The sequence below is a fragment of the Mus caroli genome, unplaced genomic scaffold (assembly GCF_978045245.1).
Source record: "Mus caroli unplaced genomic scaffold, Mus_caroli_1 scaffold_6, whole genome shotgun sequence".
Taxonomy (NCBI): domain Eukaryota; kingdom Metazoa; phylum Chordata; class Mammalia; order Rodentia; family Muridae; genus Mus; species Mus caroli.
This window is the reverse complement of record NW_028227261.1, coordinates 70,222,896-70,247,952: the sequence shown is the minus strand read 5'-3', so window position 1 is coordinate 70,247,952 and position 25,057 is coordinate 70,222,896. Positions and strand designations below refer to the sequence as shown.

General features: G+C 40.4%; 1 protein-coding gene and 1 pseudogene across 1 annotated transcript in view; one reads left to right on the top strand and one right to left on the bottom strand.

Moving 5' to 3' along the window:
* LOC110292345 (putative phosphoglycerate mutase 4) overlaps positions 1-15,334 on the bottom strand; it is a 97,658-nt pseudogene extending 82,324 nt beyond the window's left edge.
* Positions 1-25,057, top strand: part of Sh3gl2 (SH3 domain containing GRB2 like 2, endophilin A1) — a 182,832-nt gene that overhangs the window by 113,817 nt on the left and 43,958 nt on the right. The window contains exon 2 of the mRNA XM_021159749.3: positions 24,416-24,484. Within this exon, the coding sequence (XP_021015408.1) occupies positions 24,416-24,484 (69 nt within the window). The remainder of the gene's footprint in view (positions 1-24,415; positions 24,485-25,057) is intronic.

Genomic DNA, 25,057 nt, shown 5'->3' with positions numbered 1-25,057 from the left:
ATTTTAATACCTTCGTGGTGAGGCTGTTATTTTTGTCTATGTATAGAGGTTGGTTTTGTTACCTTTGTCCACTTTTGTTTATGAGTTTATTTCTTGCTGTTATGGCTCCTGTGTGTGTGTGTGTGTGTGTGTGTGTGTGTGTGTGTATGTGTGTGTGTGTGTGTGTGATACATGTATATGTGCTGCTACTAAACTCAAGGCCTTGTATACACTGGGCATTTACTCCACTCCTGCCCACATCTCAGACCTGTGATCCTCACCTATATTAAAATGTATTATTTATTTCTCATGCATATAAAATGATTTCTAAAGTGATTTTTCTGAAATTTGAAAAAAGAAAAAAGAAAGAAAGAAAAAATAATCCTTATGGTGCATGTTGAAATATCTATTTGGGGCTCAAGAAGGATGTGCAGGGCCTGGAAGAAGCCATTTTATTCCCTAGACTTTCATAAGGAGAAACTTCAGTGCAGTCTGCCATGGCCCAGATGAGCTAACTGGTGGATTGAGAAACCTCATACTGAACTCATTGTTTTTGATCACTGAGTAGAGAGATTCTGCCAGAGCCTGACCAATACAGATGTAGATGCTTGCAGCCAACCATCTAAATGAGCACGGGAACCCTAATGGAGGAGTTAGAGAAAGGACTGAAGGAGTTGAAGGGGTTTGCAATCACATAGGAAGAGCAACAATATCAGAGCCCCCAGGGACTAATCCACCAACCAAAGAATACACATAGAGGGACCCATGGCTCCAGCTGAATATGTAGCAGAGGATAGCCTTTTTGCACATCAATGGGAGGAGAGGCCCTTGGTCCTGTGAAGGCTTGATGTTCCAGTGTTGGGGAATGCCAGGGCAGTGAGACTGGAGTGGGTGGGTGGGGGAGCACCCTCATAGAAGCATTGGATAGGGGGCTTCCTGAAACCAGGAAGGGGGATAACCTTTGAAATGTAAATAAATAAAATAACCAATAAAAATGAATAAAAAGAAAGAAAGAAAGAAAGAAAGAAAGAAAGAAAGAAAGAAAGAAAGAAAGAAAGAAAGAAAGAAAGGAAAAAAAAAACTCATAATGTCACCTGTGGATGGATTTTAGGTGGCAACACTCTCTGAGAAGCTGAGCCGTTTTTTAAAATTTTGACATTTTCCTTTACCCAGTGTACTGACAAAGATGAAAGGGATAGGTTGTCATCTATCTCATAAGCACAGTTAGAAGCCAGTGTTTATTTTCGTTCAAAAATCTGCTTCAGGAAGCCCTTCTCTGTGAGCTTTCACGAGGTTTGCTGCCCTTTCAGTGCTGGATCATCAGGCATGACATCATTATTAAAGCCTTCAGTAAAGATGTTTTACCAAGTTCCTAAACCCAGCCGTAAAATCCTGTTTCTCATTGGCATGTTCATGAAACCAAACACGTATGATTTGTATCTAGACACAGACACAGATTTGTGATATTCCTCAGCAGAGCGTAAGGCCCTGGGTATTAGCCTATTTCCAGTACGGTATCTGGTGTCCTAACACGTAATGGGCCATCTGTGCATTTATCCATGGTGCTTAAAGATCCACCAGGCAGCACCATTAAAGAGCTTACAAATCAAGACTAACATGGGAATGCAAAGAATTCATGTAAGGGAAAGGGACATTTGCATGAGTATAAATTCATGTGTGTATAGAGACCAGCCCCTGATGTTAGGCAGGGTGTAGTTGTTTTTAAAACAGTACAATGGAGGATGGATACATTGAGGCTCCCGGTTTCAGTCTGAGCTCAGTTGGCTCCATTTGTTGGATCTTCTCAAACCAAAGGGGATGCTGGGTCAGAACTGTTCATCTCATGCTATCTGAAAAATAGAGAGAGGCCCAGAGAAGCCAGAGGCAAGAAGTGCCCTTCAAAGGCACACCCCTCTGGGACCTTCTTCTTTCTATTAGGCTCCACTTCTAGGAGTTTCCATTATTTTCCAGTAATGTCATCAAGTTACGGGTCTACCAATAGCTTTATTAACTGACTAAGTCAGAGTCATTCATGATTTAATTTTCAGTGGATGGATCTCTTAACTGGGAGGCCAGGCCTTCATTGTCCTTTTCCGGGGACACTTTATCAACTGTAATAAACCATATTTGTGCATATGCACACATAGACATACACACATTAATGTTATTATTTTTTAACCAGCTGAACTGTTATTAATTAATTTAACAAATATGCATTGAGCTTCTAGTATGTTCTAGGTACTGTGGAAGGACAGTGGCTGCAGAGAGGAATAAGACTATGCATCTTGTTTACAAGTGGCTTTCTGACTCAGGAGGGAGATTGAAACACAAAGCATTGACATCAGATCCAGGGCATTGCCAAGTGTACTGTGTGTGCTTTGGGATCTCAGAGGAAGAAGCAAAGTTCCAACTCTTAAAAACTGGAGGCAGGGGGATCATACAGCTTATGCAGCTAAGTCTCCAAGTCTCTGCACAAAACCTTTCCAATATACCTCTCCCTTTCAATGAAAATATTTTCTATTTTAGACACTTTTGCATGTAGTTACAGACTATATATTTTCTTATATTAGCTGAAGTCAGTTCTCTACCAATCTCCCTCTGAATTTCTTCAGTGCAGTCCCGAGAGGAGTCTAATTCCTACTCAACCATAGCCCCACTCAGTTCTGAGAGCATCTTGTTCCCTGCCTTTCCAAGTCACCTCTCCAGATCTGTGTGAGCCTCGGTTGCCTCCTTTCTAGCTTGTGACACTTAGTGGAGGTCTATTTGCCTTCTTTGAGGAGCCACATGCACAGCATCTGCTGAGGATTCATGGCTCTTCCAGAGGCTGACAGGATGTAGAAGGGAGATAACATGGCAGAGAAACAGGCAGTGATTTCTGGACACTACCTATTTCTGAGAGGGTAAATTTCATGAAGCTATGTGAAACAAGCACAGTATGCAATGACAGCTATCAATGTGTTGGTCTTTTTAGCGGTACTACTTAAAGATGTATTGACTGTCAATCCATTCCTTTATTCTGTAGGATGCTATACGTAGGATCTTCTCAAATTTAAGATTCTGTTCAAACCCTGTGTATCCTACATATTTAATGAATTTCACTGCATGGCGGTGATCACAGGTCTGAAAACACATATTTTTGTGTATTTTCCTGCTATTGCTTAGACTGGGCTCTTGCAAAACACAACTGAGTTTCTAGGTGAACTCCATGCTTCTAAGCAGAACACTCTAAGTCCCGACTGATACTTTCATAGCTGAATATTCTGCATCTCCAGATGGTCGTGGTAAGACTTTAGCATTTGCCATATGGGGAAGCAGTAAACACGTTCAGCAGAAAGCAGAGGCAGAATCCAGCGTGCTGCTTTTGCAGCCCTGGCTTATGCCCTTCCACACTCACAGGGAGCCTGAGCTTCTTACTGTGACTTAGAAGCACCCTGTTGTATTGCCAGCAGTAGACGAACTGCAGTATAGAGGAGATGCTGTTTATTGATCAGACATACCACTGGGGTCAGGCCTGAAAGGATGTGTGAAATACCATTATGTGGCAGCATTTATTACACTTACAGGGGAGTTCCTAAGCTCCATTTCTAAGTCTTCTTATCTAATAGTATAGGATAATGAGGTTTAATTAGTCTGGGAGAGGCTCAGGTTGTTCTGCTTTAAGAAACACAGCTGTGGGGAGTGAGCAGAACCCTTTTTGCCCATGGCCTGATATATATTATTTCTCCCATCCCTCTATCCTTCCATCCACTAGCTTTGATGGGTCAACTTCATACCAGCAAATAAATGGGGGTGTCAGAAGGATGGGGCATACTGTTCTTACCTTAAAGAATCTTCACTTAGCTCTCTGCTTTAGTAAGCACAGATACATGCCCTTGAGGATTATTTTCATATTCCTTGAGTATACCAGGAACAGTGGAATCAAGCTAGTCATTAGTCATGAAAATGCAGCACATCTTCCCACAGGCAGCAAGTGCTGCTTTGTCATCTCTCCACAGCCCCCAGTAGTACTTCTTTCTAACTTGATTATAAAAAAGAAAAGAAACTGTAGCTTCTAAAACATAAATCCCTGTATGCATGATTCAGTTATTTCTAGATTGTTCCTAGAAATTCTTCCCAAGCCTAAATCTAGTCAGTGGTTTTCTTTTTTCTTTTTTTTTCTTTCTTTCTTTCTTTTTTTTTTTTGTGATCTGCCAAGGTCAAGGCAGCTCATAAATATGAGGAAGGAACAGCATCATAACTTTATCTGTATATTTGGATGTTTCAATGCCCCTGTGGTTATTCATATTTAAAACACTGTGCTCTGTGAAGGTGAAGGCTCCTTCCCACGTTTCAGTATTTATTCTGTTTTTGACTGAGAGGATTATGCATCTTTATGAGACATGGTGCGATGTTTCACTTCATTGTGGCTTTTGTGCATCTTCCTTTGATAACAGAGTCCTTTTAATTTCTATTTTGTTGTTGCAGAGATCCTCATCTGTTGTTGAGTATCTTGTTCATAAACTTAGTAACCATCAGTGGGAAAGCTGTATTTTATCAGCAGAAGAAATGGGTTCTGATCTGTCTTCAATTTGAAGATTGACATTGTTGTACTACTTCTTGGCACATATACACAAAAATATTGACTTGGTACTAAGGTGATGGTGCAGAGACTGCCCTGGAAGTGAATTGTGTGCTCTTCTTCCTCTTGGGGAACGTGATGGAGATTGGAAGCCCGACACTAGTTCCTGGCTTGCTTTGAACACATAGGCTACATCAAGGTGGGGAATACGGAAAGTCCACCCACTCCTCTCTGGATCTTTCTGCCATGTGCTTGGGCTTGTGGTCTCTCTGCAGCCCTATGCACTGCAGCTTGTCAAGATGACTGCTTGGCTTTTCATTTTGATCTTGGCCTTTCGAGCATAGACACTAACTCCCCTATCTAGTCCTGGGAATGAGCACTGTCAAGGCCATATCTAAGGTTTTCATGGGACTTGATATTTTAGGTTTCCTTTTAGAATTATAAAAGTCATATACACTCATGAAAAATAAAAACTCCAGGAAATCCTTGCACCGGAGACCATTTAGATTCCTTGGGTCCTCATTTGTGTTTCTTTGCTTTAGCTTTGTAGTTTATTTGAGACAGGGCCTCACTGTGCACACATATTCTGTCTTTTTTTATATATATAAACAGATTTTTATAATTAGACTCATACCATTCTAATGGTAACTCATTTGTAATTTATGATAGAGTAATATCTTTCCCCACCATCCCCTGAGCCTGGGACCTAGACTGTATAAAAACAAGAAGTTAGTGAGAAATACTATTCATGTCCCTTTGCTTCCCATGATGAAACATGAGAGATCTAGCCCAGTGTGGTGGTGCCTGCCTTTAATCTCAGTGCTTGGGAGGCAGAGGAAGACGGATTCTGAGTTCAAGGCCAGCCTGGTCTACAGAGTGAGTTCCAGGACAGCCAAGGCTACACAGAGAAACCCTGTCTCAAAAAACCAAAAGAGAGGAAAAAGAAAAAAGAAAAAGAAAAAAGAAAAAAAAAAGAAACATGACAGATGAAGTTCTTGCCATGACTCCCTTGGCATGGTAGAGTGCACCCTGGAATTGTGAGCAAAAATAAACCCTTGCTCCTTTTTAAACAAAAAGCTTATTTTTTTTCCCTCGGCATTTTTAGCAATGATACAGTTAATTGAGACACTATATGATGAATCTCAGTCATTGAGAAGAAAGTGATACCTCTGCCAGGATGATGTAATGAGGAAGCCATAGGATTGCTACCCAGAAGATGAGAATCCCAGCATGCCTTCTGCCTTCATTTCTTACTTAAGAAAGGGTCTTCACTATGCAGCCCTAGGTAGTCTAGAACTAACCGTGTAAATGAGCCTTGCTTCAGGTTCAGAGAGACTTTTCCTGTCCCTGTTTCTCAAATGATGGGGAATAAAGATGTGAGCCACCATAGCCATGTTGTTCATGCAGCAAAGACTTCGTCTGTGCCTGGCAAGTGAAGGCAGTGTAATTATGACGACTTCCTCCAGAGTGAGCATTATTGTTTTAGAGTTTCTTACATGTGCAATGTCTCTTGGACTCTCAGTGTTGTGTGTCAGTTATCTCTGGGCTAGACAGTACTTGCTGAATATAGTTAAGTGTCCCATTAGCCAAAAGAAGGCATTGCTCCACACACTCCCAAGCAGCTAGTTTTTCTTGGAAGTGTTTGTTACATACATGTTATCTAACCTGAGTATGCTGTTAACCTAGTTTATCAATTTTGTGCTTGGCAAATGGCTCATTGGCCTCCATCTATCCTGGGGCCTCTTGTTCTCCATGTCTGGTCCAGGTACCATTTATCATCACTGCTGTTCTGCATGCACTAACCATTTTCTGTTGTCAGTAATTTATGTTTCTATCTGAGCAGCATCAAGTTGTATTCATTCCAGCATGATGTGTCAAGTGCAAGTGAGAAGTGTACATCCAGGGGGTTGTGAGTGTAGTTTGCTGGGTCTTTGTAATACCGTATTACCCCAGCTTTGTTGATACGCCATGCCCTCTTTCAGGGATACCTTCATTGACTTAGCAGTGCCACATAAGGTACTTTTCTGGAATTACAAAGGATAACCCTTTAGCACTTCTTATGTCCACTATTTAACAACATAACAAAACAACACAAACTTTATCTTCTACATATGCAGTATGAATTCAACACATTTGGATGAATGAATTCTCTGGTAGCATTGCATCTGTCTTTAACATTACCCACATGGCATGTTTTTGTAAATTGTTATTAATAATTTAGTCAGGATTGTTGGATGAATAAATGATTTTCTGCCTTTTCTATAAATCAACTTTCAGTACAAAGTGACTTGCTGGCACATTTGGTTAAATAATGAATCTCAGGGGCCTACTAAGATGAAAGACATTTAAATTTCTTATAAATTTCCAAACAATATAAACAGGTGATTTTCAGTAAAATAGCAAGGTTCTGACACAATCTTTGAACCAGTGAAATAATTACAACATACTTGTTGGCTTGTATATGTATGCATATGATATGTGTGTTTGTTTATATGTATATATATGTATATATATGTATGACATGTATGTATTTGCTAATTATCTTACTTCATCATGCTTATCACACACAGTAAATACTTATTAAGAAGAACAAGAAGTCTCTTTAAAAATCCCTTAGTATATAGATATATTATATCTCTAGATAATGAGTACCTCATCTGGAAATTTATTGATGTTATTTGTTTGTTAATTTACATGTATATTTAGCCACTTGGCTAGATGAAGTCTGATTTTTCCTACTGTATGTATAGTGTGATTCAATTTTGTTCTTTTATCTATTTAGTCTGGTCTACTAGAAGTCACCTCCAGGTCTGTCTAAATTGGTGTTTAAGCTCTCCCTGGAAGGTGTGTGTGTGTGTGTGTGTATGTGTGTTTGCCTGCTTATGCACATATGATCACGTGCTTCACATTTTGGGGAATTCAGCTTGTCTTGAGCTCAGCAATGCTCTTGTGGTTCAGAGATTACCTCTCTAGCCTTTGTTGGCAGATCCAGTGCAGATATACATGGATCTTCAAGACTGAAAGAAATAATTTTACTTAATCCGTTTAGGGAGCACCCCTGGGTTTCAGTAGCTTAATGTTTAGCCAGTATTTTGTCTGAAGTTGCATCTATACCCCTGGAATAGCAAATCTTCTCATTTTCCTCATGAGTCTCTACAGGTTGGGATTTTTTCATCTTCTACATTTGCTATGTTATGTTCCCTGGAAAGATGTGAAAGAAGTCCATTCAACCCCTAGAGAGTACCAAATACAGGCAAAATAACCATTGTCCCCAAGTGCATTGGGGCTAGTTCTAGAAGCAAGGGGATAAGGGAGCACATAAGACTCCCATCATAGGAAAGCCCAGTGAAGCATGAGTTTCAAAGTACAGGAGCTGCATTCCTGGAATTTCTAAACAACTTGCCAGGTCCTATTAACCTGTTTGTTTCCTAAACTTTCTGAGACTTGTAAGTTGTTTAGTTCCCGAGACAAGTCTCCCTCAAGGCTGGAATGTTTAAATTCAGAGAAATGTATATATAGCACTCCATCCATTCCTCTAGTTCTTAGACTCCCTGCCTCTAGGATGCCCCTGAGAATTAGAGGTTAGGATGTAGATGTCTGATTTGTTTTCTTTATCTATATCTATGTATTGGGCCACTATTCTACAGCAGAAGTTACTTGTTCTCATGAACTTAAATGGGTTATAAATCCCTGAAGTACACTGTCCATTGCAAAAGGAATGTTTTTCTGCATGACCAATTGAGAGTGTCAACAGCAATGATCTATGGGCAAAAGCCTAAATTAACATTAGGAAGGCAATTCGATAGAACATCACATTTACTGACAAAATGATGACAGTAGTGTTGCTTCTACGTTCCAGCTTTTACCTTCTATGGCCTATGACCTTTCCAGCTATTACCTTTTGCTCTGTCTTATAGTAACACATATGCATTCTATTCTATAGAATGGAGCTTAATTTTAACCAGAAGTGAGTTGGTTGTACCTATAATAGTTGTGTCATTATTGGACTATTATTGGTAGATTAGTAGACACATTTTGTGTGGGCCATTCATTGATACTGTAGTGCCCAATGTCTGTACATGAGTAGAACTTTTGGACATAACACCCCCTTGTTAGCTCACATGCTACCTTATGACTCTGTGAACATCATCCACCAGTGGGGGATCTTCCTGCTTGCTTGAGTCTGATTTTTTTCCTTTCCTTGTAGTCAAAGCATTAAGTATGTTCATCAAGAGGATTTCACTATTTAGTTCTCACGTAGAAACCAGTAGCCGTGGCAGTAAGCTTTATGGTTTGGGGGACCTTGGAAGCCTTCCTGCCAACAAAGTAAAAGGGTGGCAACATGTCAACGACAGTGGGATTTTAACCCAGCATCCTTGTATCTCCTAGAAGTTCCATTTGCTTCTCATGCCATACATCTTCCTTTAAATCTTTAGCTTAACCCTTTAATCCTTTCCTGGATTTTCATCCCCTTTTTTTGTGAATAAAATTCTATAAAATACTAAAGGGTTAGCATTATATAAAGAAACTTTCTTCTAGAGGGTTAGCAGTAGCTCAGAAAGCCCACCACCATCTATACCACCCAAGTGTCAGTTGGTTTTATACAGCTAGGAGGATGCTAAAACTGACATGTTAGCAAAGTTCAATACAGTGTGGGAAGATCTTTTTACTTTTATTAAGGATTTATGAAATGAGATGTATTGGGTATAGTGGCTTCTATGCCCCATCTAGCCCTTTATAATATTCAGCGACTCCCCATGAGCTTTCGGGGTTCTTTACCATAATTGGATAATATTGTGGGGATGCTTTGCTGCCTTATGTTTCTTGATTGCCTGAGGCTCCAGGGTTGTTGTCTATCCTGGCTTACTTGTTGCTGAAGCCAAGACATCAGTTCTGAGAGGTTCCTGGTTAGCACTGTTGTCTTTGCCATTCCAGTAGCCACACTTGGCTGCTGGTGGTTGGCCTGGTGCACTCTCCCCTTCCTTATGGCTATGTATGAGGAGGATACACTGCACACTGACTAACTCAACTGAGACTAAAGATGTGTCTAATTGTTGAATGCCATATTCAACATCTTTCTTAACTCCATGGAAACAGTTCTATCTGGCCTTGTGAATTGTAAAGTAGATACCAACTCTCTCATATCCAGTTATTTCTTCAGTAATGCCCACCCTTCCTTTTTAATCCCTAGTATTTATGATGACTTTAGAATAACAATATGAAACTATGATTCCAAACATTTAGGATTCTAATAAAACTAAGCCTTGGAGAAAATATGGAGAAACAGAAAATTTGGTAAAGTTTGGGCATCACTATACATGCCAGAACTACTTTGAATGATAAAATGCCAATAACTAGATAGGTTGAAAATTATACATCGCTTCTTGTTTTTCTTGGTAGCTGTGAGAAAATACTTTGACAAAACACTGTAGGGAAGAATCTGTTTGCTGGGCTCACAGTTCCAGGTCATCATTGGGAGGAAGTTACAACAGCAAGAGCATGAGCTAGCAGTCACAATTATCCATAGACAACAAACAAACAGCAGTTCATGTTCCAGCCTAGCAATAAATGTTCATGCTTAGTTGCTTCTCTCCCTTTCCTGTAGTCCAAGACTTAGCCATAAGATGCTCATATTTAGGGTGGGTCTTTCCACCTCATTTATCCCAATAAAGAAAATCCCTGGACTGAGATGGCCCAGCAGGTCAAAGGCACCTTGTCTTGGAACTCACATGGTAGGTCATAGGAACCACAGATTGTCCTCTGATCTCCACACATGAGCCCCTGTGCGACAAACCCTTTCAAACTATTTAGATAGACAGATTAATTAATTAGTTAATTAATTAAAATTTAAACTGAGAATCCCTTTATTGGCTTAGGTCTAGTTCCATAGACCTACCTAATTTAGACAGTCAGTCCATCATTGACATTCCCTTCCCATATGACTCTACATCTTTTCAAGTTGACAACTGAAATTTTCCATCATATGTGCACATACCTATAACAGGAATTTTATTTCAGGTCAAGCATGCTAGAGAAAACTCACTCATATAGAACAGTAGCACAGAGATTTTATAATCATGAAAAATGTAAACCCAACCTCACATATCCTGGTGAGGAGATAGAGAAGCACACACTGTTGGGTAACAGGTAAATTACATGGCTGACTTGTGTAAATTAATATGTAGAAGTTTGATGTGTGTATCTACTGACATAGCGGAAGGTTACTGGAAATGCTTACTATATGGTACCATTGGGGTCAGGTAACCATCAAAAGCTGTCTGTTTGCTGTTGATGATACGGGGATCAGAAGACTATATGGTATAGGTCAAGTCTAACTCATAAGTGTTTTGAAAAGCCACAAGAAAATGATTGTGTTATTAAACTATTGTCAAAAACCAAAAGTCAAACACGTGACACAGGATATATCTGATCTCTTGTCCTAAATTATTTCTGTTTTCCCCTACTGTGGATCCTTGATTGCAGATGGCTGCAGGTCACCACACACCTTCATTCCAGGTCTTACAGGAAGTCCCATTATTCCGTATTGTCCAGGGTCTCCTGGCTTCATCTTGAGTTCTCAGGACATGATAACCTTCAACCTAAGGGAACACAGACCTGACAGATGGTTGCATAGCTTTTGGCTCATCCAAGGAGCTGTGTTGAGCAATTCTTTACTTAGCTCCCCACAGAAACATTGTAAGATGGAGTCTCAGTGCCTAAGGAGTTGACATGCCCCAAACCACGTCCTTCACACCTTCCTCCTTCCCCTGCTCCTCTCTTGCTCCTCACTCTGCTTGCTGGTATCACCACCCAGTAAGCTGATGCACTCCATCTGTATCCCAGGTTCTGCCTTGGAGAACACCAGAACAAAAGAAGGAATGGGTGCCCATCAGCACCATAGGAAAACAAGCAGGAGAGAATGCTATTCATATCTTATTCTGACTTAAAATCATCTGCAGCCAGTGTGGCTAACTATTAATGTTTTTAATAGCTAGGTATACATTTTGAGCTTGAAATAATGCACCAAATTCCTATAAGGAACTACTCTAATTTTTTCATTCTCTCTTGGAAACCTGATACCAGTGATTCAGAAAAGCTTTCTTCATTGGTATGCTCATCTTGACTAAAATCAATTTGCTATAAGAATAAAGGAATACTTCTGGACTTAAATAGGAAAAGATGGTGACCACATCAGTCATACATAAGGAGACGTCCTCCTCTTTCTTCTTATATCCAAGTGAAGCTATCTCTCCCAACAGTGGCTGGCCATCTAAAACTTTCTGCTATATTAAAAAGATTTTGAGTTTGATAAGAGATTGAACATGTTAACTGATCTAGAAAACATCACTGAGTGATGGCCTTCTATTCAAACCAACAGAAATCCTACAATTTGAAGGAAACTTCAAAATAATTTATTAGGAAATTTTCTTCAGGTTCCAGAAAATCAAATACCATGAAGGAGCTTTGTTGTGTGACATGAAACGAGAGGACCCAGAGCTGACAAATGAAACATAGCAGAGAAAAAGAAAAAGCAACAGAATACTTTTAAAGAATTCTTCCTGGGAGAACAGGATGTTTTTATTAACAGTCTCAGGGCTTGAAGCATGTAGGACTGCTTCCAGGGAGAAGCCTTATGTTCATTGCTCATGCCAGCCTGTGACAGTCACGACTATGGTCTCACAAATCAGAGAAAAATGCCTTGTGTAGTCCTCAGAGCAGCAGTGATCGCTCTTTCTGAAGCAAGCATCCTCCTGTGATGCAGGGCCCTGATTTGGCCCAGGGGCTTTGTTTGCACACGCCTTTAATCCCACCACTTGGGAGGCAGAGGCAGGTGGATTTCTGTTTCAAGGCCAGCCTGGTCTACAAAGTCAGTTTCAGGACAGCCAGGGCTATACAGAGAAACCCTGTCTCACACAACAACAACAACAAAAAGACTACCTAGAGATCCACTTATCCACTTTCAGCACAATGACATTGATCATGTTTCTTCTGGCTATAGACTGAGGACTCATATCCCTCACAATATTTAATGTGGGAGTTCCAACCCTGTGTGATCTTGCTTGGAAGTGAGGTCTTTTCTGGGAGGTGAGGTTAGATGGGATCTTGAAGTTAGAGCACAGATCACATGAAGATGGAATTGGAAAGTGCAAATCTCTAAGTAAGCAGGACAACTCTCAAAAAGGCTCAGTATGTCAGTACCGTAGTCTTAGTCATCGAGGCTTCAGAGCTGCAGAAATACACTTCTATTCTTTACACCACTTAGAGTGTGATACATTTTGTGACTAATTTCTCACTGCTCACAAGAGGAAGGCTTTTATTCAGACCACAAGAGCTTGAAGGATCTGGCCCCAGCAACTTCTCTGACTTCTCTTTGATGTGTTTCTCCTCTTTCTCTGGTCTTCTACCAGGCCAGCCTCTTAGCAGGAGCTCCTCCCACCCCCCAATCTACCCTTCACATGCTGTCCTCCAGCATCTCCAGTACCCTACACTTCAGTAAAGCTTCTCTAAGAAATGCATGGGAGAGATTAGAGCCATTTCTACTGCAGTGACCAAGCTGACTGAGGAGGAAAAAAGACAGTGGGGAACACAAAAGGCACTGAGTGCCCTCACTAGTTTCAATGCTCTTAAGTAGGCTAACTCCAGCTTTTACTGGGATTTCTTGGATTTCATTCCATCTTCATGGCTCTCTTTAATCCCATACCCTCTGGCCTGTATGTACTACCTTACAATACAGAATAATGAGATTCATTATGGCATTTTTAAACTTATATGCTGTTTAACCTTGTTTGCACTCAGGCCCCTTCCTCTTCTCCCCTTGTTGGCTTCACCCCCTTGCCCACCCCCTATGCTCTTGTTAAGGTCTTACTGTTGGGGCCTGTGACCAGTGCAGCCTCTGATTATAACTACCCTATTTTCTGTAGCAACCTCTGGTCCTCAGGCTTTGCCACTGGTAGAGAGGATTTAATAGTAAAGCCAAGAAGACAAATTCAGTGCTATAAGATGCACAAAAGAAGAATGAAGACCAAAGTGTGGACACTGTGCCCCTTCTTAGAATTGGGAACAAAACACCCATGGAAGGAGTTACAGAGACAAAGTTTGGAGCTGTGATGAAAGGATGGACCATCTAGAGACTGCCATATCCAGGGATCCATCCCATAATCAGCTTCCAAACGCTGACACCATTGCATACACTAGCAAGATTTTGCTGAAAGGACCCAGATATAGCTGTCTCTTGTGAGACTATGCCGGGGCCTAGCAAACACAGAAGTGGATGCTCACAGTCAGCTATCGGATGGATCACAGGGCTCCCAATGGAGAAGCTAGAGAAAGTACCCAAGGAGCTAAAGGGATCTGCAACCCTATTGTTGGAACAACATGATGTACTAACCAGAACCCCGGAGCTCTTGTCTCTAGCTGCATATGTATCAAAAGATGGCCTAGTCGGCCATCACTGGAAAGAGAGGCCCATTGGACTTGCAAACTTTATATGCCCCAATACAGGGGAATGCCAGGGCCAAAAGAATGGGAATGGGTGGGTAGGGAAGTGGGGGGGGCATGGGGGACTTTTGGGATAGCATTGGAAATGTAATTGAGGAAAATACGTAATAAAAAATATTAAAAATTTAAAAAAAAAGAAAACAAAACTGGAAAAAAAAGAAAACAGAAACAGGTAAATTTAATTTTATTTATAGAGTACATTTAATCTAATATATCCAAAACATCATCAATGACCTTGATATGAAATCTATTGTGGCGGTGTACATTTTGTCCCAAGGCTTTGAAATCGGTATGTAGTTTGCATTTGGTATAATTATTAATTCAGATGAACCACATTTCTACTCTGTTGTGTTCTGGTACAGCACAATAGAGTTATGAAATTTTTAAGGAACTAGGGCTGATTGGAGCACACACACAGCTCCTATTTTAGTGGCTATTTTCATCATCTCTGGCAATATATTCTGACTATATCCACCATTAAGATAATAAATGCTGGCTTAAAAAAAAAAGAAATATCATCAATCGATTCTTATTGGTAACCAAGAAAATGTTTATCAGTAAAAATCCCATATCAATGAAGATGGAAACCAAGTTAACATTTCTACATTATTTCACATAAAATTTGCACATAGCTTTAGCAACCCATGTAGAATCTTTACTAAAAGAAAAGTTTCATTGGCCAGGAGGTCAGGCAACCTGAGCTTCACAGCTAGCAAAGTTCCTGGCAGACTGAGGGTATTAATTTGATCTCTGTTGTAAGTTTATTAATTTGGTAGGTTTACTGTAAAGACAATTTGTATTCATTCACTCATTTGTTCATTCATTCATTTAATATTATTTACACCAAAAATATCCATAATCTGAAAGCAGTGGGCTCTTCAATGTGGAATCTGACTTGAATTCCATTACTTGGGAGGCAAAGACAGGAGAATTATGATCTAACAGATTCAAGCCACAGGGATGCATTGGTGACAACTTCTCTAAAAGAAAGGAAAGGAGCAGCACCATGATATTTTCCCTGCAGACCTACTGTGTGTGGTTTTCCTCTTTCCTCCCTTTCCTGTCTGTGGCCTTCCTTTGCTGTATTATTGTAAAGCATACTGCAATACAGTGAACCTCATCCCTTGCTTTCTTTAGGGAAACAGATCCAGGTAGATACACAGAGATGGAGGTTACTCACCTAAGGGAGTTCTGTGTCAGTAAATTTGCCCTGACCGTGAGTACAGTCTGAGATGTGGGGCAGGCTGGGACTTTGGCAGAAACTCGGACAACAGTCTTGAAGAAGTTTTTCTTTGCCATGGTAACTTTGATTTTGTTCTAAAAAGCTGTTCATGCCATTGGATAAAACCTGCCCATATTGTTGAGGATAATTTCTCTTAATGAACACCTGTAGTTGTCAGTTCCTTGCAGGCCTTCCTTAGTAACTGATTGAACAACTAGGTGCCAGAACCCAGCTCAGGGACAGGCATTGCAGTTTTTAGTTGTAAGTTGTTAGAGAATTCTGTTTTTTTCTGAACTTACATATTCTGGCTCTACTTTATAAATGAAGCATAGGGTTCTGGGAAATTCCTGTTTTAAAGCTAATTCATAGAGAGGCCAGTGCCACCTAATAAATGACAGCTCAGATGAAGCCTTCCCTTACCCTCTGGCAGAGTCAGCTGGTAGGTATATTGTCCTAGGTCATTCCATTTGTTAAGAAGATCTAGAATGCCATTGTCAGCACTGTGCCTTTTCTCACAGTGAGTATCGTTTCCTTACTCAAGTGAGTGTGTGATGCAGCTTTCAACAGAGTTGAAGAAACAAGCCACACAGAACATAGTTTTGCCTTATGTCCTATAAGTTGGTGTTTTAGTAGAACTGTGCTGCACATGTGATAAACAGCAAAGAAGAATACAATTCTTCTGCAGTCAGAGTAGAAAACACTCTAGAAGGACTACATTTCTCTAGGAAACCCTGAAACACTGCCCCCTGGAGTTCTGGAGTTATTCTTCATCTAATGAAGAGTGTCGTGGAGAAGGGGAGTAAAATAAATGCTTTTTAAAATATTCCCATATTGTGTCCATGTGAAATGAGATCACTTGCAAATGAAGCTTTAGAAGCAATACTTATAAAGCGCCTTCCTTGCGAGGAGCTCACTCCACATGAGGCACAAGATGTAAGTCTCTGCTTCCATAGAAGGATACATGGATATAATTAGCCACATTGTCCATGGAGAATTTCCACTCGGGGAAAATGGGGATTAGAAGTTTGTTCCTTTTAACTCCAGTGAGCCACAGCAGAAAGAGGGCTTTATACTCAGTGGTTCTCAACCTATGGGTCACCACCCATTTGGAGGTTGATCAACCCTTTCACAGGGTTCACCTAAGACCACTCGAAAACACAGACATTTACATTACAATTCATAAGAGAAGCACAATTACAGTTGTGAGGTAGCAATGGTTAGAATTTTATGCTTGGGGGATCAGCACAACACGAGGAACTGTATTCAAGGGTCGTAGCCTTAGGAAGGCTGAGAACCCTGATACAGATTGATGCTTGCATTTTCTGCATAGTATTTTTGATGAGGAAGATCGGTGGGTGCTGGGGAAAGACCAAGTACTTAACCTTGCCCAAGCTTCTTTCAAAGGTTTTAGCTGTAGATAGTCAGAGAAACCCTACTGAATTTCTTTTCAAGTCTCTATTTTTGAGAAAGTGTTCCAGTGTTCTACCTCATGCTCAGGAACAGTCAGAATTTGCTTAACCTAGAAGATACTTAAGAATACTTGTACTTATAAAAAAGAAAAAAAATGTCTAGATGGGAAAGATCAGTGTACACTTTTTTTTGAAATTCATTTTTTGAAACACCATGGCATTTAAGTGTTCCAGTTTAAGGACTGAGAAAAGCTGGCGTGAGACTCGTATTCCATAAAGGGAATCTACTCTGTCTTCCACCCATGGGAGGACCACCATCTGGATCAGTCCAGATCTGCACATAGGAAGCCCCCGTGTCAGGAAAGTGATGCTGGAGGATTCAACCTTTCTGACATGCTGACAGCTGTTGCATCCACAGTTTTTGCTGATTGAATGCCATTAAAGATATTTTTTGAGGATTAGAGGAAGCACTTTCAGTCTCTCGGATAACGCTCTCCAGAAAGGGGAAATAGAACAGCATGCTGTTGGAAGGCCAAGACAGCTTCTCTGTGAAGACCTTGTACCTTAAAGAGTGCATGTAGTTGGTGATATATTTTAATTCATTTACATTTTATCAAAATGTAATTAGAAGCTGAAAGTCCCCCCTTTTGTGTGTGTAATGTTTTTTGTTAAGTCACAAAGACCCTTAAGCAGGGATGGAACTGTAAGACCAAGCGGCTTCTCTAGCAGGTGCTAGGTCAGGGTTTGCTACACAACCTGCCGAAAGAAGACTTATCATTTTAAAAATTACTTTTTAAACTTGTAACATTTCCTTCCACTCATATTCTGGTTTAATTTTAAAGTAGTCTACTGCTGAGTGATGTAGGTCTCCCTCACAGGTGAAGCTGTTAAGACAGAATTGTTATGCATTTGTCATTTTTGCAACTGAGAGTTCACTTTGTAAGGAACAAAATTTATGTCTCTTGAATATTTTGAAGAATCATTGTTTCAAGTGGCTTAAAGGAGGAAAGGAAGGGAAAAAAGGGGTAATTATATTTTAATTAAAAATATAAAATAAATACAATCTATATCCAATAAAATACCATATATATTAGGTGTTTGAATTTTCTAATTTTTTGAATATATTCTTTATAGAGACAGCAATTATATTTTAATTAAAAATATAAAATAAATACAATCTATAGCCAATAAAAAATGCCATATATATTAGGTGTTTGAATTTTCTAATTTTTGAATATATTCCTTATAGAGACAAAATATATTTAGAAGGTATCTCTAACTCTCAGAGGTTCAGAGACAATGTTAACTCACGTGTAGGTAAGTGTCTTCTGGTAGCAATTCTCATTTAGATTTTCTTTCTCTTGCCTCTGCTTATTATGTTACTGAGGTGTTGGACATTTTAAGTAAAACACATGCAGTATGGCTTCTACATTTTCCACCTTACCATTCAACTGGGCAAACGTCCTTTGTACTTTTGCTAGTGAAATAGATCCGTTTGCTCCAATGGCTGATGAGCCTCATTAGAAGTCTAAAAGCATCCTGCCAGGTTGGTCACCGATAATGGAGAAGATAAGTGTGTAATTGGACATTTAAAACAATATATAGGATTTTATGAGCAGGAAAGGGAATAGGCACAATTATAAAGCAGAGGAAACTTGGCTCTGTATGATAGGCAGTAGGAGATAAAGCTAACGAGGCAAAACCAGAAGTAAGTAGAGAAGTTAGAACCTAAGTAAGAGGCATGAGAGTGGAAAGGCTGGTGTGATTTATCTGGAGGTATCCATGGCTCTTCTGTGTTTGGTAAATGAAAAGTCGTGCTGGCTAGGATCTGAGCACCTTAGAGAAGATGGAGTCTGGAGATGACAGGTGGCTGGAGGGCTGATGAGTCATTGGCACAAAGCAGGAAGCATCCTTTGGTCGAGGAACAATGGTTATTATTGAAGGTGTCTCCTGTAGCGATTCCTCTTTACATTGTGCTTATTTAGCAGTCAGACAATAGCCTGGGAACTGCAGACTCAGAATTAAGAAATTGATGTAAGCTAGAACTGATCGTGGTTACTCAGAAGCTATACCTCTTATGAGACTAGCTAAGAGTGGTCTGTTTTACGTGTCTCTCTCATGTTCACTGCAAAATTCCCATTGCCATTCACTTTGACAAATCTTTACCAAGTTCTCCTTAAAGAATAAAGTCAAAAAAGAGGAGGGTAAGATAACTGGTCTGGACACTTAAAAAAATATATTGGTTGGGTTAGAATACGGAGCCCAAGTGAAATGTATGAGTAGAGGCAATAAGAAGTCCACTCTCCCTGTTACACTACAGGGTGCTGTTGGACATTTTGTACCCTTACTGGTAGAGGATTTTAGATAAATTGGAGAGTTGTATTTAAGTGTGGTTTTAGGGTTGTATCTGGTGCAAATAGAAATATTAGTTATCTTGTACTGATCTGTTGAAATGAATTGAATGTTTTTAAATTTCTTTTTAAATAAGTGAGCAAATTTTCAAATAATTAGAATATTAACTAGCCATCAGAAATAACTAAATATATTAACTATTGTGATATTTTATTTTTAGGATCCAAAATAATTAGATATCTAATAAGGAAGGCAGAAGCCTTCATTATTGGCCTCATGGACTAAAGAGCCCCAATTCTGTCACCTTGAGTCTTACTAATGACACATTACACTATAGTAGCAGTTATTCAAATGAGAGGAGATATTTGCCTTACTCCTACAGAATGAGTCAGTTGTTATTTAAGTAGCCCAATATTTATTTCTGTGCCATGATATATGTATGTGTGTGTATATATATATATACTTTGTGACCTGGAAACATGTCACAGAGAATAAATGGAATTATTTTGAGTGCTGCTTCCCTCTTAGGAATATAACGGGATAATAAAGTTATATATCCTCATGGACCAATGCCTAGCCCACTTCTACAGAGTGGTTTCATCTAACAACTGATGGGAGCAGATGCAGAGACCCACAGGCAAACACTAGGCAGAACTCAGGAAACACCTTGAAAGGGGTGGGGGAGGATTGTAGGAGCCAGATGGGTGCAGGACACCAACAGAACAAATAAGCAGGGTCCATAGGGGATCCCAGAGACTGGCATGACAATCATGGAGTCTGTGTGGGTCTGTAGGTCCTTTTCATATATGGTAAGGTTGTGTAGCTTGGTCTTCCTATGGGACTCTTAACGGTGGAAATGGGGATGTCTGTGACTCTCTTGCCTGCATTTGGGACCCCTTTCCTTCTGGTGTACTGGGCTGCTTTGTTTGATATAAAGCATCTAGTCTTATCATAACATATTATGCATGTGTGATTGATACCCCTGGGTAGCCCAGTATTTTTTGTTTTTGTTTTCATTGTTGTTGTTGTTTTCTGAAGGGAAACCAAGGAGAAGTGGATCTGGGAGAGAGGAAAGAGGGGAACCCAGAGGAGTGTAGAGAAGAGAAACTGAGGTCTGGGTGCAATGTATGAGAAAAGAAAAAAAAAGTAGTATATCAACCAGTCAATTACATCAGAGTCTCAGTCAGGATTTCTATTCCTGCACAAACATCATGACCAAGAAGCAAGTTGGGGAGGAAAGGGTTTATTCAGCTTATATTTCCATACTACTGTTCATCACTAAAAGAAGTCAGGACTAGAACTCAAGCAGGTCAGGGAGCAGGAGCTGATGCAGAGGCCATGGAGGGATGTTCTTTACTGGCTTGCTTCCCTTGGCTTGCTCAGCCTGCTCTCTTATAGAACCCAAGACTACCAGCCCAGAGATGGCACCACCCACAAGGGGCCCTCCCCCTTGATCACTAATTGAGAAAATGCCTTACAGCTGGATCTCATGGGGGCATTTCCCCAACTGAAGCTCCTTTCTCTGTGATAACTACAGCCTGTGCCAAGTTGACACTCAAAACTAGCCAGTACAATTGTCCCCTTGTCAACTTGACACACAAACACATCACTATTAAGCCTCAACCCTTACTTTCTTATTCATCCCCAAGATGCTGCCGTTCTTGGTGGTCATCTTGGTGGTCTCTTGGTGCCGTTCTTTGGTGGACCACCAAAACACTGCTGTCTTCCACTGTAACTAGGCTTCAGCAATAGCCTCTCATAGGCTCTCTTCATGGTGCCCAGCCTCAACTTCTATGCATGACCTCTTTAGGCCTGGGCCATCAATTGCAACTGAGGCTGCACCTTCACCAATGGCCTTCCATGGCCTCAGCTGCTCTTCGTGACCCCTTCATGCCTTCATGCCTTCAAAACCAGTACCACCTGGATGACTCTTACACATTACCAAGTTCCACGGTAGCACTAGGTACAACCTTGGTTATCTCTGGAACACAGCCTCTGTGCTCTCAAAAAACACTTCCCAGAAGATGTCACCTCAGTGATGCTGGTCTCTTCTTAATCATTCTTAATTATTGCTAATTTCTTAGCTCCAGCTAACCAGCATCAATTGTCCCAATAATGCCGAGTTTTCACTTTAATAGTTCTGGTACCTTGTAAATCACAGCTGATTCTTCAGCCCCAGCTAACCAGAACCACAGAATCTTCACAATGCAAAATAGCAATGGCCTTGAAAAGAGTCTTTAATTTTCCCTCTGAAATTTCACAAGCCAGGCCTCCTTTTTCTGCACTCTTCTCAACATTATCTTCCAAGCTCCTACACAACATCTCACAGAGTTCTTAACACTGAATGGATCTTCTGGCCCAATATTCCAAAGTCCTTCCGCAGTCCTCCCCAAAACATGGTCAGGTTGTCACAGGAATACCCCACTCTGCTGGTACTAATTTGTCTTAGTCAGGGTTTCTATTCCTGCACAAACATCATGACCAATTAGTAAGTTGGGGAGGAAAGGTTTTATCCAGTGTATATGTCCACATTGCTGTTTATCACTGAAAGAAGTGAGGCCTGGAAATCAAGCAGGTCAGGGATAAGGAGCTGACATAGAGGCCGTGGAGGAATGTTCTTTACTGGCTTGCTTCCCCTGACTTGCTCAGCATGCTCTCTTATAGAACCCAAGACTACCAGCCCAGAGATGGTACCACCCACAAGAGGCCCTCCCCCTTGATCACTAATTGAGAAAATGCCTTACAGCTGGATCTCATGGAGGCACTTCCCCAACTGAAGCTCCTTTCTTTGTGATAACTACAGCCTGTTCAAGTTGACACTCAAAACATGCCAGTACAGTCAGCATCAATATGAAAGTCCTAGCTTCATTCAGTGTGCATGATGGACCATTTTTAAAAAGTTTAAATGTAGCAGCTTTATTAGGGAAAAACATATTTTTTCCCTGACCTAGTCGTATTATATTCCTTTTCCTTCTCTGCCAACTTTTGGATATGCTTTATAAACAAAATAACTGATGCCAGTAGACCAGTGAGCTGGCGACAGTATGGGTTACTAATCACTGACATACCCTTAGTGTCTCATCTGATGCCTAGTGTCCACTACTGTGGTGCTTAGCAATTGATAGAGAAAGAAGAGAAATTAAGGCTGTTCTCATTTGGGCAATATTATTGAAAGCATGGTATGGCATTTTGTGATGTAGATGAAGACCATGAAGTTTGTCAGAGATGGCCAATATTGGATTATCACTACAGTATCAGAATTCTCTAATTTTAACACAATAGAGGAATTTCTTAGCTATATCCTTTTAGGGTACATTTTGAAAATAAATCAGGACCATTGACCTCGGTTACAGGTCACATGAAGGGTCTAACTGATGTATTAATGATATATATATATATATATATATATATATATATATATATATATATATATATTCCCATACAGTACGCAAGGCCAAGGTGGTTCCACATGGGAGAGGTTTATTGTGAGGGAGAGACAAAAAGGAGCGGCAGGGTGAGTGGAAGGGGAGAGAAGAAAGAGAGAGAGAGAGAGTGAGGAGGGGGTGATCTCCTAATTTAAATGGAAAGTGACATAACACAAGTAAGGGTGGGACCCAGTGAGCCAAGTGGGTTCTGGGATATGAGGGTTGTTGGCTTGGCAATGCATGTCATGGGTCACATAGAATGTTCTGGTACTAACACTAACTATAATGATGCCCTGCCAAAATGAAACTTTGCATACAGTGAGTTTTTCTAACATTGGAGACAACTGTGTGTAGCATAGAGATAGCAAGTAATAGTTGTCCATAAACTATTTCTCTGTTTTGTTGGTCTTAAAGTAGATTAGAGTTTGCTTGCCAAATTTAGTGGTCAACTATATAGTTTGAGCATAAGACACAGGAGGTCTGTAATATGAGCTAAATTATTGTCAGTGAGCAAAAGTGACTGAGATATAAATGTATTGATATTATTTTCATTGACATTTCTGTTTGAAGCACTGACATTAATCTATCTATAATTGTATTAAAGAAAATTCTGGCTTCTCAAAGTGTGGAATGAAAGTTAAATAAACTGATGTGAGAACTGCTAGAAGCTGATGTGCACTTTATTAGGGAGTAGAGTTCGCTGCATAAATTGCAGGTTCAGATTAGGTTCTTATGATACCACATCATTTTCATGACACCTCTACGCACCTCATATCCCACACTATATCATGTCTATTACGATGCAGTAAACAGAGATATCTTACATGCAGCGACGGTCGTTTCTTCTGAATGTATTCCTCTTGTCAGAAAGCAGTGAAAGGCAGAGAGAAAATAGCATAAGAAACACACCTCAAGGTTCAACAAGAGATTGCCAGCACTTTTGGGGCCAGGAATTGGTCTCCAGAAGCCCCTGCAAGAAACCCCAGCCAACCTCACTGAGAAAACCCACATTGCTCTCAAGATGGCTGCAAAGAGAATACAGTGAGGGCCCCTGTAAATACTCTCAGGCAAGCAACTCTTGCAGGAGGTTAAAAACCATGCCTCAGTATCCGTGCTTATGGACTTTAGATAGCACAGTGATGTCTTAGAGGAAAATAATGAACACCTTCACTGTTAGGGTGAAAAAAGAATCAATATTCCTGTCTAATAAAATCAGTGGGGTTTTTCCTATGATTCTGTCATACATTTTTATTTCCTTGATTTGAATCATTATTTCTGAAAAGGATAGTATATCTGTTTTTAATTAGTGTGAAGTTTGTATTGAAATTTGATAATCTGCATATTCTAATTGACAGTTAAATTGGTATAGTAATGGAAAATTACTATTTTCCATTTGAATGTCAAGGAAATCCCCTCAACATAGTTTTGATGTAGCTTCTTGCGGGCCTGTGAGGATATAAACAGGGAGACGACAAAGCAAGTCCTTTTATCTGGAATCAGCTGGGCTCATTTCTTCTCTAATAGTTAAATGGATGCTTGTGATTATCTGTTCAATAGCCCATTGAGGAACAGGTTGAACAAGTAGCAATTTTCTACCTAGGAGCATTTTAGATCCATTATCAGAGGGAAATGATTATTGTGTGATGTGGCTGTTCCTTGGGACTGACAAAGGAAAATGTTATCAACTAGCTCGCTGTAAAGTGACTTGTGTAACAGAAAGAGCCCTGGGGTTGAAATGAGAAGGTGCAGGTTTGAGTGCCCCATTCAGTAGCCACCTGGCTCCTGACCTTTGGGATGTTGCTTAGACAAACTATACTGTGACACTATGACAATGGAGCTGCCGGCCATGGTCAGGGAACGGCTCCGAGGTCATGTTAGGTGCTGTTTCTAAAAGTACTCAAAACTTTTAACCCATTTTTGTGAAGGAAAGAAACAGTTTCTAATGATCCCCTGTTGTCCTTATCTCCTACAGAAAGTGAGTGAGAAGGTAGGAGGAGCGGAAGGCACCAAGCTCGATGATGACTTCAAAGAGATGGAGAGGGTGAGTTTTCCCTTCTTGGCCTTCCTTTGGCATGGAGGTGTCCTCTGTAATACTGTGGAGCTGTTCTGTACTCAAGTCTCAAAATGATCCATTTCATTGAAAAACATGCTCCCTCCCTTTGTAATTTGAAACAGAAATGGAAAGCCCCCCCATGTTCCCCGTGTCCCTCCAGAGCCTCTGTGAAGAAGCATGCGGTCTGCACTTTTCCTCATAGGTTTTGTTATCCCTTTCCCGAATCAGTATGGTGCAGAGCTACAGTTGAATTTGGCTGGGGTGGAAATGAGAGAGGAGAAAATGGAGAATGATGTCTCAAATCTTGTAAGAGACTTTGAATCTCTCTCTGACTGCAGTGGACTTCCCAAGTAGGATGCATCCTGCTAGGGGCGGGTCAGAATACTGAAGAGAGAGCAGTTTGGGAGTCCAGGTGACTTGGCCTTCACTCTATGTCTACCACTTACTGTAAAAGACCAGTGTTTGCTGAACTGTCTATTTTCAAATGACAGTTAGAATGAGAACCCTAATGCTTACTGAATATTTATTATTTTATTCTGCCTGAAACATTATAGGTTCTCA